Genomic DNA, 19370 nt, shown 5'->3' with positions numbered 1-19370 from the left:
GATGCCAAAATATTGAATTTGCATCAGAACTCCATAAACAATAATTTGTATTTTATGAACAAAATAAGCACACTTGGAGGCAAAAACTCCGAAATAAACATGCTTCCTAAAAAAATAAACACATTTGCATATTGTAAGACACTGCTTGTTTAAATTGGCACAAATCTTAGAAATATGCATGATAGGGTTACTTCCTCAATGAAATGCGAAAGAAGTTGAAAACCAGAGACTGATACAGCAGGCTTCAGAATTATCTTGAAGAAGCTTTTGCGTGGTAGGACACGCAGAAACAATTGCCATTTAACAACTATCTGTGCATGATAGAGCTGGTGAAGTACATCAATTTGTTTCCTGCTGTAAGAGATGTTATCATAGCACTGACGATGCCAGCAGCATGATATGAAGTGGAAAGGTCTTTCATCCAACTGTTCAGGTAAAAGTTCCAAGCACCTCATTTGTCGGTTTATGTATCGTCCATAAATTCTTGCGAGTTCACTTATTTAGCCAACTCTGACTTTCCCAAACAAACATTCAAACACACTTGGTTAACGGTGATCAGAAGTTGACATGGTTAATTAAACAAGTTACCATTTTATTCCCAACAACATGTTGGTAAGTCGACGGTGCAAATAAAAACAAACCTTGCACAAACACTATATACATTCCAGATTAGAAAAAGCATTGTGGTGCAGATCCACTGCTCACATTTCTATCATTTAACCCATACAAAAAACATTTGTAGAGTAGTTACAATCTTTCCAATCTGGCATACAGTTTTTGTGAAACTGAAAAACCACGCACTTTTCTTAGCTACCACGCACTTTTCTTAGAAGCTGTTTTTAGATGCCCCACATCAGTTGGTGGGTGCTGTGGACGCATTCCTTCATCACTGTATGGCCTTTTTTTTGTTGCTAATGTCTGATGTTTTGGAGTAGAACTATAAAAGTAACCCAAATACTGTGAGTTGATTGATAAATTGCATCCTATTTTACTAATGAAAAAAAAATTTTTACTCTTTATTGCTTAAACCAGCAAAAATTTCTTCCTATTATCTTACAATTTTTAATTATACATTTTCACTGGTAAAATATATTCAGTTCTGGAAACAATAACTAGTAATTTTTATTTTGTAAAAACAGAACTCACAAGAGATATTGGGTTATATGGTTCATGTGATTGTAACAAGTTGTTAACTGGAAAAAAAGATTGACCTAAATATATATAAAAGATTCACATACTGCGATGAAACCACATGATCAGTGTAAGAAGAGCTGCGTAGTGGAAAGCTGCTTTTGTTTGGGGTGGTTTTATTAGACAACAGTTTGTCTACAGTGGTGTCCAGTAGTTTTTCTTCTTTGGGGATAATTGACCTTTAAGCAAGTAAATTATTTTGTAATGGTTGCTAATGAATACTATCCATGCATTTGCTTATAATTCCAAAAAGAAAATGCCTGGCCAATAATGCAGATAACAATATTGTTTTATTCATGGTGTTACTGTAGAATTTTTTGCCATTAATGGACATTTTGCTTAAGGTCCCATTTCTATGTTTCTATTGAAAAAGTTAGTATAGAGTCATTGTTATATCATAATCATTCATGTTGTTATGAACACCATCTCAGAGTTTCTTTGCAAAAGAATGTTTATTACAAACATTATTGCTTAAATTTTGCATGCAATCATCAAGTTATCATGAGTGTAAAAAGATTTGGTGGCTGAAAAACGTGTGTCGATCAGGCCTTTTGGAGCCCACTAACTAATACGGTATTTTTTGTGAGTTCAGTGATGTGTATTATTAATATGCTTACTCTTGTGGATTCTGGTACGTAACCGTAGCTGCTGCCTTAGCAATGTGTATTGCCTGTCCCTGGAGAACCTTCTGTTGTTTACTCTTTTCAGAAATCTGTATAATAATGTATACATTATACAACCGCCTACCTCCTGAACAAAACTATAGTTACCTCCAAAAGTTTTCTTTCTATAGTAAGTAAGTCATTGGCAAGCTTATTTACTCTATCAAATCGGTGTAAAAGCATGTCAACAGAATATGTTGAAACTCTATTGTAAATGGAATTCAAATGAATGATGTCTATTGGTTTTTCTAATGGGGGATTTTCAAGTGTTAAATAGTCAAACAGTGAAAGGGAATGATCAGATGGTGTACCCAGGCCAGAATCAGATGAAGATACGGATAAATCTGCAAACATAATTTAATTACATTAATTTAAATTTTTTATTTATTTTGGAGTTACCTGATGTGTCAGAGCATTGTGAAATTCTCCCTGGTGTAAAACATGTTCCAAATGAGTCCAGTGAGTTCATAGAACCTCGTAAAGATGGAGTGGACATGCCTTCAAAATGGACCCTATGGCGATACTGTACAACACACGAAGGCAATAAGGTTAGTTTGTTTGTTTAGTCAAAGAATTCAGCTTGTTTAAACAAAATAAAAATTATAGTATTAAGCAGGCAAACTGTAAAATTAGATTCACAGAAATGGATAACTATGAAGTGAACTGTATTTTATTTTTATGAAACAGAACAAAAAATTAACCAAAGTTGATCTGACAAATTACCTGCTTAGGCTTTGTTATACCAAACCTCAATTTTATTCTGTTGATAAGGTAATCAAAAACTTCTGAATCATTTTGCTCATTTCTATTGTGCACATGCTTGTCATCTTTATATCCATGTTTTAATATCACAGTGCATAACCTACAATTATGCACAAAAAGAAAAATTATTTTAACAGAATCAAAAAAATTTCAGTATGCATGTCAACAGTAATTAACTCTGAACATAGCAGAATTAATTTAATGGTACATATAAAATAAACTACTTTAACCACCTACCTTCCCACAAGTAAGCAAACACAAAAATAGAAGGAGTAAAAAAATGCAATGGAAAACAATGGGTAAGCATCAAAGCATATTTTTGTTTTTAATCCCCGACAAACAATGTAAAACATGGAGGCTAGACTTTTCCAAAAGCTTCCAAAAGCTTCTATTGTTTGTCCACCGTTTAACCCAAAAACCTGTCAACAGCTTTAATAATTTATAGTCATTTCATGAATACACTAACTATAGCTTACCAGGTACCCAACCTGGGCATAAAAAAGAATCAAAGCAGAGAATATCAAGCTAGATCCCATAATTAAGTTAAAACAGTTATTTAGTGTCTTCACAACTGTTGAGTATTTCTTAATGTACTTTAGGAGTTGAATTGTCTGAAAACAAATTTCAAAAATATTATTATTTGTGAAAATTCAGACCTGATAAGCAAGTACCTGTAAGCATAAAGCTGTCAAAAGAAATGCTGACATGACAGTTAAGATTTCAGATACACAAGCTACCTCATAAAAACTAGTAAACTCCTTCTTGTTTGTTTTGTATGATGCCATGGAATACTTCAACAGGATCAACCTAAAAATGTTCCTGCTATTTACCTGACTATGGATAGATATGTATAACAAACAAAACATTTTGTGTGAGTGTTGTTAGCCTGCCATGTCTTTCAAATTGTTAATCTTTAAGTTATAACCTTAGCTTAAAAACTACATTAACAGAACTGGGAAACATGAAAATGTTTGTTTGAGTCTGTGCAGTTAGTAGGATATTGGTTTCGTGTACTGGTCATTCCATTATATTTTTAGCACAAAAGTTCATTTTTACACCCATAGTCTCATATTTTACTGCAAGTTGATAAGACAAGGTCACCCCTGCACAGATCCTTACTTGGTGTTCACAACTAGGGTGGGATTCCTTACCTACACATACACACTTGTGCCATGTTTTAGCAAAATCTGAGACTATGGGTTAAGGAAGGTAAAAATATAATGGAATGACTCATACAAATGAGCGATTGAAGCAGAATTCACTCTAATCTAGATTATGTGTAAAGTGAGCAACTTTTATCTGTAATAAATAATCTGTGTATCTCTGACGTTAAGAAAATTTCTGTGAGAAGAAAGATGTGCAGGCGGCAATTTATCTCGCGAATCCTTAAATCGGTAAAATGAGTCTAGGGCTGGCCAAAGAAACTTAACGAATGCCCCCATCTTTTTCAAATAAAGCAACTATTTTGTAAAACAAACTGCGTATGTACCACTTTTTGTTTCATAAGAACATATTTTACTAATGCAAGCTAAAAGCACCAAAAATTTGGACAAAAAATAGCCTGGTTAACAAGAATTCGACATACTTGTTGCCTGCAAAGTTCAAACATCTGCCTACAAGGTTCAAATGCCATACTACACCAAACCACTAAATAACTTACTTGTACACAAACAAAGAGCAGCAAACAGATGAAGAGATCAAAATTAAAAGCTTTTTGTATTGTTGTATGTTTTTGAAATGATTTGAACAACGTTGTTTGGATTGAAACAATTGGTGTACTTCATAGGACCAGTACATGATTACCGTAATTCCAAATAATGCCTTGGAAGAAAGAAGAAAGACAAATAGCAGGTGTTTGCTAAAAAAACTTCATTTATAGACCCACCATAAACACCATATCGAGGGTAACATATTCTGGAGAAAATAAACGAACGCTTATTCCTGTATAAGAGGGCAAAACAACTCCGGTTTCATCGATTTCAAATAGAACAAGGGACACCACAGACCTTAAAATAGAAATTACAATCATAAAAAACAGTAATTCATTTTTATTAGTTTTTATTTATTTCCAATGCAAAAAAAACATTTTCAGGTATAACTTAATTTCTATAAATGCCAAATGTCTTACCCTAGTGATGTTAAACTATAATGAGCAAATTCAACAAAATAAAGACTTGTCATATTGTCAAGCCAATTGGCTTGTTTAAGATTATGCAGTTTCTCTGTTGAGTTGTTAACATCCAAAAAGGCACAATATCCAGAATCATCATAAACTTGGTGCAATCCCCATAGTCCTATACTGAAATATAATAAAAAGGTTTTGCTTGACAAAACTGTTTTCAACAAACTTTTAAGTTACCACTACATACAACACATGTAGTAATTTTCTGATTACTACATCTATTATATATATATATATATATATGTATGCTATGTATTCGGTTACGTTTATCCCTACTGAAGTTTTTGGTAGCTTCATTTACTCAAATCAGTCTCTGATAGAATTGTTAGCCAACTTTTTGCATACATAATCACAAACTACAAGAACGTACCCAGTCCCACTCAGTACTGTTTAACAAACTAAAAGTAAATTTCAGCATGATATATGGAAATCTTACAAAACTGCCAAACCATACTATACCTATGTCAATTATGAGTGGACCTAATTCATTATAAGGTATATTTTGAGAACAGTAATAAATACTTATGCAATGCTACCGTGCAAAATTACCTGCTTTTGCCTGTAGAAAAAGACCATGGGGTACTACTTGATAAATTTCTTTCTCTCCATCCAGGTGAATAATGGGATGTATCCTTATTCCAATTGGAAATACAAGTGGACTCTATGTTTTCTGCCATAATCTTCACAATACAGCTTTCTAAAAATAGAAAACTGATTGCAAAAGACATTTTATGTTTTCCTGTAATTTGCTCCACTGCGCCATTTTGTTTACATGCCTACATTCATTATAGTGCATTGAAAATGTTTGCAGAAACACTCAAAAAATCTTTACAGTAGCTGTAATATTTGTTTTAATAAAATTCAATTGTAGTAATACGAAACATGTGACAAATTTGTTCCAGGTGGGCAATATTTGTCGTTCACACTAACTTTGGAACATGAAATATAACATAGTGGGCTACTGCTGACCATGCATGTCCACTGTGAGGTCAATGCTATTTACATATGTTTAGCAGCAACATGGTCCAAAAGCATAAACTAATGTTAAATCAATGATATGGCATGCAAGGTAACACGCAAACAAACCTATGATGTCACAATTGTCACATGCTACAACCTGACAATAAAACTTCAAGCCTATGGATCAGATTACCCAATCTCTGAACCCTCACTGATTCAGTTGTGTGAAAAGTTTTATTTCATTTACTTGGATTGAATGATACAGGTTCCTTAATTTTTGCAGAATCTAGCCCTCTGGTTGGCATTATATTTTATCAGCGACACCAATTTTCTATTTTGATAATAAGTCTTTTTTTTCAAGATTGCTAATAAATCAGTCGACTACAATTTGAAACTTCTGATAGTTTCATAACATTGACTTGCACTGAAAATTTGCATTTTAATTTTTTTTAGTTGTGACTAGTTGCTCTTGGCAGAGTACTCATGAAAAATAAAACCTGTAGAAATACACAAGTGCTTCATGAATATAATTGACATGGTAATACATTTTTATAATTTTGACACAGTTTGGAATGTTTTGTTTATTCTGAACCCCTACATTTCATGAACCAATCTGTAGCCCAAAGGGGGCATTGATGCACTATCAGATGTCAGCAACCATTAGCATACAAAAAGAACCAGTTACATCCTAACCTGAAACATACTGGGAAAACAGAATGTTACACTTTAATGTATACAAACAAAGACAAGCGTCACTGTATGTCTTCACTACAACATAGAAACCTCCTTCAAACTGTACAGAACTCCAACACCACCGACAGTGTGTCATGTTGTATATTTTTACATTATTTTTTCTACCCAAATGAGCATGCCATCTCTATGGAGTGCTTATTTAAGTTGTACGATATGTTATTTGGGTTTGAGACTGCCAATTCATGTAGTATGATTTATATCAATGACACAAATAGTAAAAATGATAAAAAGAAATGTTAGTGCATGGAATTTTATTAGTCGCTGTTGCGCCAGTGTTTGTAAACTGGGAGTTCACCATATCAATTAGTTATTATTATATGAATCTCTTTGATATACAAGGTATTTTTGTATGCCATCCAATTTTTTTCCATCTTATCTGCTGTATTGCTTATTTTCCTAAAATTTCGTTGTCACAGGGTTTATTTTAAGGAAGTTCACTTTTTGTTTTCTATGATTGTAAGATTGAATTGACAAGCATATTGTTGAATTTTAAAACTGTGCATGGCATTTCAGAGCAGAATTAAAATGAAATATTAAAGAATATTAGCTCCTCATATAAATTTGTATATTTATAAATAATCTTAATTTGAGCCTTTTTATGTCACACTTTTCACTTGTATTCCTGTAACCAAAAGTGTTGCACACTATGCTTGGGCATGTAGCTAGCAATCTGCTCACAAATAGTTGCTTAAGCATTGGCCACATATATGAGGAGTACTCTAACAATCGGCCACATTTCCCATGAAAAATACCTGGTAAGTATCTTTGTTGGCAGATTTTAACTTTCCCAAGCAAATTGTAGTGTGATCCCACTGGTCCTTCATTGGTTAAAGTAGTAGGAACAAATACACTATTGGTCCAAATCCATATATCATTTATACTGTAAGATAATTGATGGTATAAAAATATTTGACCCAAATAATAAATCACACTCACGTTCTTATATCACTTAACATTGACTTATTAGTATGAAACGGGTAAGTTTCTTGTTCAACAGAATAATTTTTATGTAGAACTGTTTTTATAGAATGTATGTCCCAAAAAGAGCCAGGCACTCTTTGAACAAAAACAAAACACAATAAGGAGGAGAGGAGCAATGAGTTCAATAATAAACGTTGTATTAGTTGTGTGGCCCTTTCAGACTTTTTTGCCTGTTCTTTACATTGTTCAAGGGCATAGCCACCAGGGGGCCAGATCTTGTTTCTTTTCTGCAGACAAAATATGCTTAAAATCAACATTTATGTCAATATTAATGGATAAGATACCTGAACATGCTCATAATTTTCAATAAAAGAATCTTCAGTTCTTTGACTTTCATATTCTGGAAGTGGCTGTTTTGTGAATAGTGAAATGTATGCAGCAAAGAATATTACCTTAAACAATATTTTTAGTGTAATTTTAATTCATTTAAACAAATATTTCAATGTTTAATTTGTTTAGCAAAATTTTCAATACTATATAACTGCTGACAATGTTGTCACAAGTTTAAGTAAATCACCAAGGATATTTTACAGCATCAAAAACAAACATGGCATTTGTATAAAAATGATAGATTGGAAACAAATAGGATCTTGCATACCTTTTTTAGGAAACTTTTGTTTTATGCGCGACCAGCCAAGCATATTTACATTAATATAAGCTACAGACTGTTCTATATCCATAGAACTACTTACCTTAACAGGTTCAATTAAAAAAAAACTTCCTCCAAGTGAAATTAGCATACTAGTCAACCAGCGAATTGACTTTTCAACACCAAATCCATGCCCATAAAGGATAACAAAAAATATAGAAACAACAATTACAGAATAGCAAGTAAAGTATGCAAAGTATACAAATTGATGTGGAAGCATGAATGTTTTGTTTTTCTCTAGCCCAGATTTGTTGCCTGTAAAACATTACAAGCAAATGTCTTTACGCAAATTTCCAATTAAACTAGTACATGATGAATCTTCTTTTGTTTTGTGGCAAGTCATTGAAAACAAACAACACATTGTGACTAAATGGGCATGTTCATAATGCTATAACAATCCTTACTTGTGACATCCTTCGGTTCAACTTCTTCAGTGTCATGATTTTTGGAAGATGACAAATTAGCATTGCCCTCAAATATGGTTTTGTGTGTCCTTTTTAATGTCAGTGTTCTGCATGTAAAGTTTGTTTTTAGTTGCCATATAAACTATTAATTGAACTGTATTAATTGAACAGTCATTTTAAATACCAAACATTTTACAGGAGTACAATGCTACAGGAACTAATGCTTTGTGTATGTCATATTTTTGCAAATTATGCTTGCACAATTTAGTTCACATTTACCCTAAAGGCTATTTTATTAATCTTCTGAACTCAAACAATGGGCCAAACATGTTAAATTTTGTACAGTTTTACAAAATTGTGACCGATAAAGGTTGTTTGACCTAAACATTCCGAATGGGTGGTTTGAAAAATTATCCATTACTTTTGCCTCACACAAAACTATAATTCTGAATCAACAACATTTTATTAAAAATCAAGCCAAAATTAGTTTTTTTGTCTCAAAGTAGCTTTACAAAGTGACAGTTCAATGTGTATCACTAGATAAGGGTCAATGTGGCTGTACCATAGGCGCCAACTACAGGGCTACATTGCACCATCATCTTACATATTTTTATTAGTTGAACATGTGTGGAGACCAGTAATACTACATGTACTCCAATGCTAACATTGGTCGGCACTTAAATCAAAACCTCCTCTGGTCCTAATTACATAAATACTATAACCATGGCAGATAGGAAAAAGTTGATGATAAACAACTTTTCAGTCAAATATACAAACTCATCATGGACGTCATGGATTTTCTATACTTGGCACCCCCCAAAATTAAAAAATCCTGGGCCAGGCATAAATCATATTTGCTTTCAACCATCCATTAATAGGGACTGTAAATAGAATCCCTCATCATATGAAGTTACTTTTGCATGTCAATATGAGAACGTAGCCAACTGAACTAGAGATATGCAGCAAGATCAACAACAAAAAAAAACAATCAAAATTACACAATACTCATGTGCTTATCATTTTTTTTTACATATATTTTGGCATATTGATTTACCTAGAATTTTTTTGGTCATGTTTTGTTGAAAAGTCCTCAACAAACACAGAATCCCAAAAATTATCTTCTATTGAGACCACATCATGAGACAGTGAATCTGTATTTCTATGATTGAAAACAAGTCATTCAACTATAACCTTTTCATAATATATACAGCACCATCTTCTTGAAATGTTTTCTAACATATTTGCAAATTAAACTAGAAGAATATCAATAATTAAATACAATAGTTCATTTATGACTATTGTAATAATGAGAACACTAGACAAAATTAACATTGGAAGTTGGGTAACTCACAGCATAATGTCAGGGGTGGAGATTTCCTCAGCACTTGATATTCCAGTATCATCTGACACACCCCTAGAATCACCATCAAGACTTCCATAATAATCATGGTTTTCCTCTGACACCCATGACTACAAACACATGCTGTTATTTTTTACAATTGCTATTATGGAAAATGGTATACTTTGCTTCTTATATCTAAAGATCGGATTGTCCCTGTTGTTTTATGCAATGTATGTGTAGAGTGATCCTCAACATCCTGAAATATTATACAAACTTAATAATACGCACCAAGCATTTACCACAATCAGTAGTTTTTAATCTAGGTTCGAAGGTCCAGTGATTTACAAATTCAGTGAACATTTCCATCATATTTTTCTTTTAAATTACTTTCAGAAACAAAAATATTTAGTTTCGTAACTTAAGCACGGGGAGGTTGGATTGTAACCATACTTTCAGTTCTGTGATGTAACAATGAACATGACCACTATTTGTACTTGCATGCGTTAAGATAGTAACTGCTGGGCACTTGTGTGAATTTGAAAATCGTTCGTAGTCATGGCTGACATAAACAAACAGCACAAAAGGCCATTGTAAAACATTTTTACATGCTGTGGTGCAATCAACAGACATTACAGTGGCTTGGCTAAATATGCTTTTTGAGCGACCATATCTGACCAAGTACGGTGATGACCCTTCAGTGCGTCTAAATATCTAACAAAACTTTTTAAACTGGACAAATGTTGGCTTCCACATCCAAAAAAAGAATTTCATGAATTGAAAATCAATCAACAGTTTGCTTGTGCTATTTTAATCAGTAATGTGATGAGCTGTCTAGATAAATACAATGTAAACATTGACACAGATTCCGAATATTGACTTCCTACATTTCCTCATGAATCCCAGGTCTATTGTGTATTAATCAAATTAAAGTACTGGCACTTAGAATCCTGAATTGTTGTTGGGATTTGTACACAAAACTGGGATTATACAAAGTAAACACTGGCAAATTTAATGCATAAAAACGGCATCAGAATAAAATCATGTTGTAATATCGAAAATATCAACGACACTTGTGATTTTTTTAAGATTATATCCAAATCTTTTGTGTTTTGGCACTAAAACTGGTGCAGATTCTGGTCCGGTTCACAAAAAAACGGGCACTCGTTTTCAGCTGCGCTTCACAACTATAAATATCTGTACTGTTGGCATTGGTATACTTCAGTATTTAGCTCACCCTGGACGTCCTACCTATGAATTCAAAATCTTGGACTTAAGTCATTTCATCCTGATCCATCTATAAACACCATTGCATTCTAGTTGCGGTAAAACAAAACAAAAAAACATAACAGACTGCATGCGAAAATGACTTTGCTTGGACACCCAAATTCATTCAAATGGTGTTATATTGATTTCAGTTCATATTCCATTTCGTTTGCTATTTATGCTGATGTTTTCGGGGTTTGGCGAATACTTGCAGAAGATCAAAGGGGTTCGGTGAGTTAAATAGTTTAAGAATCACTGATCTAGTCAGTTGATGCCAATTAGAATTATTCAAAAAATGTTACTCTATGGCTAGTTCAACCAACAGCAAGGTAAGTCTTTACTGAAACTATGTGTAAACAAGTGATGTAACATAGTAAAAGCATTGCTAGCACTTGACATGAAAATCTTTTCCTGGGATGGCTTTAGTTGTAATTTTAGGAAAAAATATATATGCCATCAAATAATGATGAATTCCAGGGTTTATAGCTATTACTAACCTTTTCAAATTTGAATTTCATTTCACATGGTTCAACATCAACAAAATCACAGCTTGGTTCTAAATGAGATAAATGTGTGCTTTTTGGATGGCAATTTTGCATGGTATTTCCCTCCAGTATTTCATTTAGAATTTCCACAGTTTGGGCGGTTTGTGCTCTATTTGTCCACTGTTTAATTGTATCCACCTATTACAAAATTATAATATTTTAAATCAAGTGGCATAAAAAATACAAATATTTGAATTTATAACTATTTTAGTGTTTGAAATACTAAACAAAATGTTTGCAATCATATTTGCAAAGTTTAAAACATCAAATAATCACAACAATACAGCTACCTTGCATTTTGAGTTTTTGAAACAGAATACAATCAACATGTTTATTGGAAACACCATGATTGTTACAATTAGTCCAACAGCAATATCTTGCCAACGGAAAAGCTGAAAAGTTTCATCATCGTAGTTTTGATACCAAAATGCACTGAATAAACCAAAATGAGTTGATTTAGGAATTGGAACAGAAACACACATTGGATAATTCATTTAAGGTAAAATAATTTACATGCAAACTAAACAAGCAATAAAACTAAAAACAATATTAGAATTAGGCCAAAACAAGCATTTTTATACAATTAGTTTAAATTGCAACATAGCTATTTCAAAATATTTTATAAATATTATATTTTAGCTTGCTATGTATTGCATAATTATGTTTCAAGATTAGTCAATTGTCAAATGCATTTGTTACCTCATCAATTTTTTGGGTTAAAGTTTAATTATTTAGCTACAATATTTTTTTACAGGTTAGTGTGTCCAATGCTAACTTTTGTTCTAAACAGCAAAGGAAATCAGATATAGATAAACACTTTCAATGAGAACATGATTTTGAAATCAAGCTCGAAATTCACTAAAAAGTTCAGAATGTTATGTAGTATCACGGTGACTTAAATTTATCATATTTTGGCTTACCATAACACCATGAATGAATATAGCAAGGTTACACAACATGTCAAGCGTTGCACTCTGCTAAAATTGCTTCTAACTGGTCTCTCAATTAATGACAGCCACAAATGTACATCTTCCCATCCATATGAAAGTTGATTCCCAAATCTTAATAAAAAATCAGACATTTCTTCTTCACCTAAAAAACAACATCTTCTCTTTAAATTGGAAAAAAATGACAACAGTGTTTTCACAATGTTTATGCTGGAAAAAAGCAGGACCTTACAGATGATAAATATTGACATGCCAACCAACAAGCAAAATTTGATGCAAGTAAGCTATATTCCAATGAGTGGCTTGTTACAGAAACAAATAATAAGAATAGAGATATTTACACTACCCCATTGGTTAAGACATTGTCCTATTTTATTGCTGTTTATAAAGAAAACCATAAGTACTGCAAAAGCAGTTACAAAAGAACCATAAATGAGTAGTCTGGCCTACAACTAAAAATATTTTCCTAAAAATACAAATTATATTTAATTGCACAGAAATAAATGAATAACAAAAGAAAAAATGATTGTGGGGAACATAGACTGAGTGAGAAGAGTAAATACTATTACTTAAGGTCACATATTTGTATTTTTATATTAATTTTATGGTGAATGATTAAAGATGCATGGCTGGTGAAAATGCAACATTTAAACATGTTTTAATCACTTTTGTAGTTAACTAGTTATTTGGTGCTAAATGTTGGCGAAAATTGAACTCCCATAAAAATTTATTGTGGTCTTATCATCTCTTGTCTAAATATTCTGGGGAAAATTTCTTACTAGACAAATCCTGTTGTCCTTGCTGCTGGATTTAAAAAAAACAAATGCAGCCTAGTAAATGATATGCAAAACCACCTTGGAAAGGTCAAGAAACACACAGACAAACATAATGCAGTGGATTAATCAAGCTAAATTAAAATTGTTCTGATCAGTGGATACACTGCATAAAATACATTTCGTTTTTACAAAATTTTTTGCCTGCATTTACCATTGAGGTTTAATGGTGCCAAAGCAACATTGAGATTTGTTCATGTTTGTATTGACCCAAGCCAGCCAAAATTGTATTTCATTTTTTTGCATTATGACCCTAATGTAAGGTGTAACACAGACTTTAAGGGTATATGAAAAACATTACACTGGAAATTCAACACTTTAATTTCCTACTCATGTCATTCTTTTAATTATGTCTTATGACGCTGATGATATCATGAAAAACATGTTTTAAACAATGAATTTTTTTATTACATTTTTAGTGTTTAATTAATTTACAATAGGTTTGATGTAAACATACTTGCAACACATATTGTTTTTATCAAACAGGAATCATCATCGTCATGTGGATACACCTGTAACCAAGTATCAGCTAAAAAAAAATAACATTCCCCATTGTGTAAATCTTTTATCATTATCCGGGAAACATTCCATGCAGGATCCAAACCTTTAAAGATAAAAAGTATATGTTACAAATGACATTTGCCCACATTTGGGGGTGCATTATAAAACAATATAAATATTTTAACTGAACAAATACTAACCAGTATTGTCATGCCACAACTTAATTTTGTAAATGACACCTATATCAATATCACAAGCAATTTGAAACATATCAACACTTCCTCGTTGAAAAGCTCCCAACTTAAACAAATGCTTGGATCCTGATTTTGCTTTATATCCATACACTATTATTCCAACATTTGCTGTTGTGCCTGATGATAAAAAAAACTTTTAATCATCCTTGTTATTTGCATTTATAACTTACCACTTCCAATTCCCGGTGACGTTTTTATGCTGATTTCATATTTATACTGGCCATTTGAACCACATAGGGGGACACCATTGGCCTTCTCAAGATCTCTTACATCCAAGAATCGACACCAAATTGCTCCGAGCAAGTAAATTGCGAAAACAACAACAACAACTATAAGAGCCACTGGATTTTGAGTGAAATTAATGTTCTGTTCGAAAGCAAATTGTATTACAGAAATAGAATATTGGGTTAGTCAAAAACGTGCATAAAAGAGGAAGATGTATACAACATATACATACCATCAAGGTCACTATTTTACTCTTTATGTAATTTTAATACACAAATAGTTTAAATTTGTATGTTCTTTTGCTGTATTTATCACATAAAGAATCTAAACAATAAAATTAATAAATAGTTTTAAAAATGAAAAATTCTGACCAAAGATTTGTCTATACTGGTAGAACTTCAAAAGAAAATATTATTTGATTTACTCTTAAAACTGTTTCAATGGCTCTCTTTTAAAAATAAATAAAACAGTAGAAATAGCTAACTTTGGGTTTGGCAAAAAATTAATTGGAATAGCCCAGAACAGAACATAATAAAGTTAAGAAACATTTATCTTGCCTTTATCTCAGTTATATCAACCAAATTTGGAGGATTTAAAACGAAAGATCCAAATGATGTTAAGTGGTTTGAATAACACACTGCTGCCGAAGGTGTCGTTTCATGAGATGTCATTATACCCAAAGTACTCCACATTGAATTCTGTACAAATTAGAAAAACTACTTTTTAAAAATTATGATGATAATTTCCTGAACAGTTGTTATTATTGGTAGACAGTTGCTAACTAAATAAACTCACTACTCTCTAATCATTATTTATTAAAATTAAAGGCCACAGTATAACTGATTGTCAAATGCATACTACTAAAAGTATTTAAACTTCATGCTTACCTCAGTATCATAAAATTGACATGCACAATAATACACAGCCACTTGAAGTAATGCATCAGAATATTTGAAATAACTAGTTACATTCAAAAAAAAATTGGGAACTGTATTACCATTTCTACAAAATAAATTGGAATATTAAATTTCTGTGTTGAACAATGAATGACAACACCTACCCTGAGGAAATGTAAATTGTGTAATTCTTATGATCTGCTTGGGGATGAATTGTTTCCTTCCACAACCTCATATGCTTGATGTAATTCGAGGAATTGGGAAGAAAACTTGTATGGAATAGCACATCTGTCAATAAAAAGTAGTTTTTTTTGCATTCCTTTATACTTTACATCTGGGAACATTTGGACAAAGTTTACATAGGTTAGACAACAGGTTTGCAACAGCCTTAATTTTTGCCACACACAACAATATGAAAACTGTGGTAAAAAAGGATATACACAATGTTACACAATATTATGAGCCATACCTATGAAGGGGTTTGATTCATGTTCTTCAGATTCAGACAATAAATCATATACAACCATCAAGTAAACTGCAGTAGCATGATCAGTGTTATTGTTGTTGACCAGCAATCCAAGAGATTGCTGTCCTTTTATTGTAAAATTTTGAAACAGAATACCTCTCTAAAAATATGAAAAGAACAACGAGTCATGTTATTCATAGTTATAGGTCAGGTAGAATCTGGGAAACTTGAACAGAGATAAAGAGAACATTCCTAAATTTTGAGGCTTATAAATAACTTGTTATTATTAGTTAACAGTTGAGTGCCACATACATGCTGTAGTTTACTGATTATTTCATTAAAGGACAAATATAATCTGTTGGCCCTGTTCTGTAAAATTAGCCCAACAATTCCTAAATCCATTGAGAAATGACCTTTATTAACAAAAATATCTTTAGTGGCAATATTGCCACAGCTTTTCACTGTGTTATCATGAAAACTACATTTTTTTATTAAACAGATATGTAGTGACATAATTTTAATGCTAAATGCTAATATTGACACTAAAATTGCGTAATTACAATAAAAATACAAACAGTGTGTGTGTGTGTGTTTTTGTGACCAATATGTTAATTTATCACATTACTAAAAAATTAGATTTCGGTCTGGATTTGGCTGATGGCATTAGGGTTTAGCTCTCTGTGTTGGCACATTTCCAATATTTGCCACAAAAACAATTGAGACTTTAATTACCACAAAAACTATTTAGTTAAACTACAAAGTTAATAAACAATGAATTTCCTTATAATTATAACACTTACACGAGGATAATAGTTGCTACTTTGTTCAACTGCAGCAATTTCACTGGTATCATCTGGCGTAATAAACTTATCATCACTGGTAGCCATTACAATCCTAATCAAATCAGATGTTGACATAATATTTTCATGATCATCACTACTACACAATTGCAATGTGGTATGATCAGTAGTTTTGAACTCAAATACAGGAACTCGTGTTGATATATTTGTGTGTCCAGAAGATGCTAAGTGAGTTTGAGTGTGACCAAATGTGTAAGGATTCTAAAAAGCAACATGATAATCATTGGACTATAAAATTTCAATAAAACAATTTAGAAGTGTACCTGTTCAGCAACAACAAGGACATATAATATTTCAGTATCATCTGAAATGCTGCAAAACAACTGACGTGGAAACTCAAAAAAGCATCCATCATTTTGTACAGATCTAAACAAAAATTGCAGTATTTCATTTAAGCCTGTGGTTCTCAACCTTCTGCAAAAGGAATTACAAGAGCCCAACAATTTTAAAAATTTAAATTGAACTGAAATGGATAGAACACTTTAATAAAACATATTATTTACAGAATTATGCACTTCGCACCAAACAAAATCCATTTAGAAAAGAATATATATTGACAGGCTGGTGGTTGAGAAACACTGATTTAAGCAATGAACATACAAAAATTGCCAATATTTAAATTCTGATACACCTTTAAATTACCATTTAACCTTCAAGTAAATAATCATTAAATTTAGAAATAAATATTGGCAATAAACAACAATAATATGAACTATTTTAAATGTGGAAAGTACAAACTTTATACATATACACACATAATAAAATGTTGCTCTAATACATGGACTGTAAATGCACTACTGTAAACCAATTGTAAACATAAACATTTTGAATAATTTTCATACCTTGCAATTATTGCAATAAATTAGTTTTAAGCCAAATAAGTAACAAAAAGAATTTATTTTGGAAAAGTTAACATAATAACCAGGCTCAACCCTTTTCGTGAATTCAAACATTGATTTTTCAGATTGTGCTCAGACTTTTGAGGAAAGTGGTTAAATCAGCTAGGCTGTGATGCCAATAAACCTAATGATTGAAATGCGATACCCGTATGCAATTGCATATGTAAAGAAGACATTTCCAGTTAGTGCAGTTCGAGCACAAGAAACAGAAAAGTGACCTGAATGTGCTGAATTGCTCTAAAATATTTAGACCCACTTAAAAAAAAAACTGAATGTGACTAAACATAGATTTTATATTAACAATGTTTCGCAAGCTATCCGGTACAGCTGCATCAATATAACATAAATCTACATTTATTTTAAATTGTCTTTGGAAATTTAAAAGCCACCATTTTAAAACTAATACGTTGTACTTCCTTGAGAACTGTTCCTTGACCAGGCCAATATTTTAATGTAAATTAAAAAAAGTTGAATTCTTATTTTTATTCTTAGTTTATTCACAGGTCTCAGTTTCTTGTTGCACTATACATGGCTATTAGTTGCCTTTTATTAAGACTATAATTTTTATATAATAAAGAAAAGTTATGAATAGACTTAAACAAAAAGAATATAAAGACCTGTTCATGTTTGCAACACTGGAACGCGCACCAACTGATGACATTGCTGTTGCATTTAGAAAAAATGGTTCTTCACCCTCCACTTTTCCATCCAGTACATTTGAAGTCAATTGTACTGCTGAGTTCATTAAAACTTCAACCATATCTTTCCTGTATGCTTCATTTAAGGGTTTTAGATCTGAATGCAAATGCCAACACTGTCATTATGTTTTATGCCTACAATAATAAAAAGGAATAAAAGCTTAGTTTATGATTGGTACAACATAGGTTGCATAACATAAAAAAACATGTCAAACAAATATACATTTTTCAAACTGTTAAGAGTTGGAACAAAGGTTTAGTGCATCTGATTAGATAACCGTCCTTTTATGTAGAAAACTGTATATTGTTAAACTTTTCAATCTCCGGTTATTTAAAAACGGCAATGCAAATTTTACATAAATATTTTTTACACCCAACTTCTTGGTTTACCCTACATATCATGCACACAAAAACTTTGTTCAATAAAATATTATGCATCACATGTGATGCCAATGACAGAGGGGCTAAATTGTTCACAAGTCTGTCAGCAACATGCTTGTTCGTACTCATATGTTATTCATATTGTGATCTAAAAAAAACTTTGCAAGAAACATTCACAATTGACTGGGAAAAAATGCTTTGGATTTTTTTTAATTTTGAAACAGTTTTTCCTACCTTGCATCTTTATGCTCTCATCACCATAAACAACATAGTTCACAGAATCAACCATATAACTTGCAATGTCCAATAAATTTTCCGTGACAGTCATAAATGTTGTTTGACTTGCAACATCTACATATTCTGGCATTTTTCCAGTGAGTTCTACTAGTCTCTGAATGCTAACATTTTGCAAATCAGAGTCCTGTAACTCTGATGGAATTTTCTAAAAAAAAATGCATGACACTGATCATAGGCATAGTTTTGCATGTCGTTGGAGTTGGCACATGACGATACCAACATTACAAGGTCATTTGCACCTTGTTGATTTACTTGAGCATTACCTATAGTCTGTGTTGTCATCTAAAACATCTAGATAGCATTAACATCTCAAAGTTCTTCTGTTTTCGACGACGTTTACGAAAATAAAATGAATTGAATTGTTTGCATATGTGCAGTTGGCATACTATGTATTTTTATTGTTTAATATTGCATTGGCC

At 32.1% G+C, this 19370-nt stretch overlaps 1 protein-coding gene across 1 annotated transcript in view; it reads right to left on the bottom strand.

Annotated features, from left to right (window-relative positions):
- Window positions 1-29: 29 nt before the first annotated feature.
- LOC145899396 (polycystin-1-like) overlaps window positions 30-19370 on the bottom strand; it is a 51517-nt gene continuing 32176 nt past the window's right edge. Inside the window, exons 57-91 of the mRNA XM_082988152.1 lie at window positions 18889-19096; window positions 18193-18370; window positions 16940-17042; window positions 16617-16877; window positions 15820-15976; window positions 15515-15638; window positions 15342-15456; window positions 15012-15152; window positions 14400-14595; window positions 14176-14346; window positions 13932-14078; window positions 12615-12786; window positions 11985-12126; window positions 11647-11832; window positions 10068-10142; window positions 9896-10014; window positions 9599-9703; window positions 8545-8651; window positions 8184-8395; window positions 7776-7883; window positions 7447-7718; window positions 7263-7390; window positions 5347-5494; window positions 4744-4914; window positions 4501-4621; window positions 4276-4436; window positions 3287-3422; window positions 3092-3226; window positions 2853-3034; window positions 2577-2715; window positions 2253-2376; window positions 1962-2197; window positions 1809-1903; window positions 1239-1370; window positions 30-937 (exon numbers count right to left, since the gene is read on the bottom strand). Of these exons, the coding sequence (XP_082844278.1) occupies window positions 811-937; window positions 1239-1370; window positions 1809-1903; window positions 1962-2197; window positions 2253-2376; window positions 2577-2715; window positions 2853-3034; window positions 3092-3226; window positions 3287-3422; window positions 4276-4436; window positions 4501-4621; window positions 4744-4914; window positions 5347-5494; window positions 7263-7390; window positions 7447-7718; window positions 7776-7883; window positions 8184-8395; window positions 8545-8651; window positions 9599-9703; window positions 9896-10014; window positions 10068-10142; window positions 11647-11832; window positions 11985-12126; window positions 12615-12786; window positions 13932-14078; window positions 14176-14346; window positions 14400-14595; window positions 15012-15152; window positions 15342-15456; window positions 15515-15638; window positions 15820-15976; window positions 16617-16877; window positions 16940-17042; window positions 18193-18370; window positions 18889-19096 (5334 nt within the window). The 3' untranslated portion in view covers window positions 30-810. The remainder of the gene's footprint in view (window positions 938-1238; window positions 1371-1808; window positions 1904-1961; window positions 2198-2252; window positions 2377-2576; window positions 2716-2852; window positions 3035-3091; window positions 3227-3286; window positions 3423-4275; window positions 4437-4500; window positions 4622-4743; window positions 4915-5346; window positions 5495-7262; window positions 7391-7446; window positions 7719-7775; window positions 7884-8183; window positions 8396-8544; window positions 8652-9598; window positions 9704-9895; window positions 10015-10067; window positions 10143-11646; window positions 11833-11984; window positions 12127-12614; window positions 12787-13931; window positions 14079-14175; window positions 14347-14399; window positions 14596-15011; window positions 15153-15341; window positions 15457-15514; window positions 15639-15819; window positions 15977-16616; window positions 16878-16939; window positions 17043-18192; window positions 18371-18888; window positions 19097-19370) is intronic.

This window comes from Ascidia mentula, chromosome 4 (genome assembly GCF_947561715.1).
Source record: "Ascidia mentula chromosome 4, kaAscMent1.1, whole genome shotgun sequence".
In the NCBI taxonomy this organism is placed as follows: Eukaryota; Metazoa; Chordata; class Ascidiacea; order Phlebobranchia; family Ascidiidae; genus Ascidia; species Ascidia mentula.
Note: the sequence above shows the minus strand (reverse complement) of the source record. Positions and strands in the feature narration are given on the sequence as shown.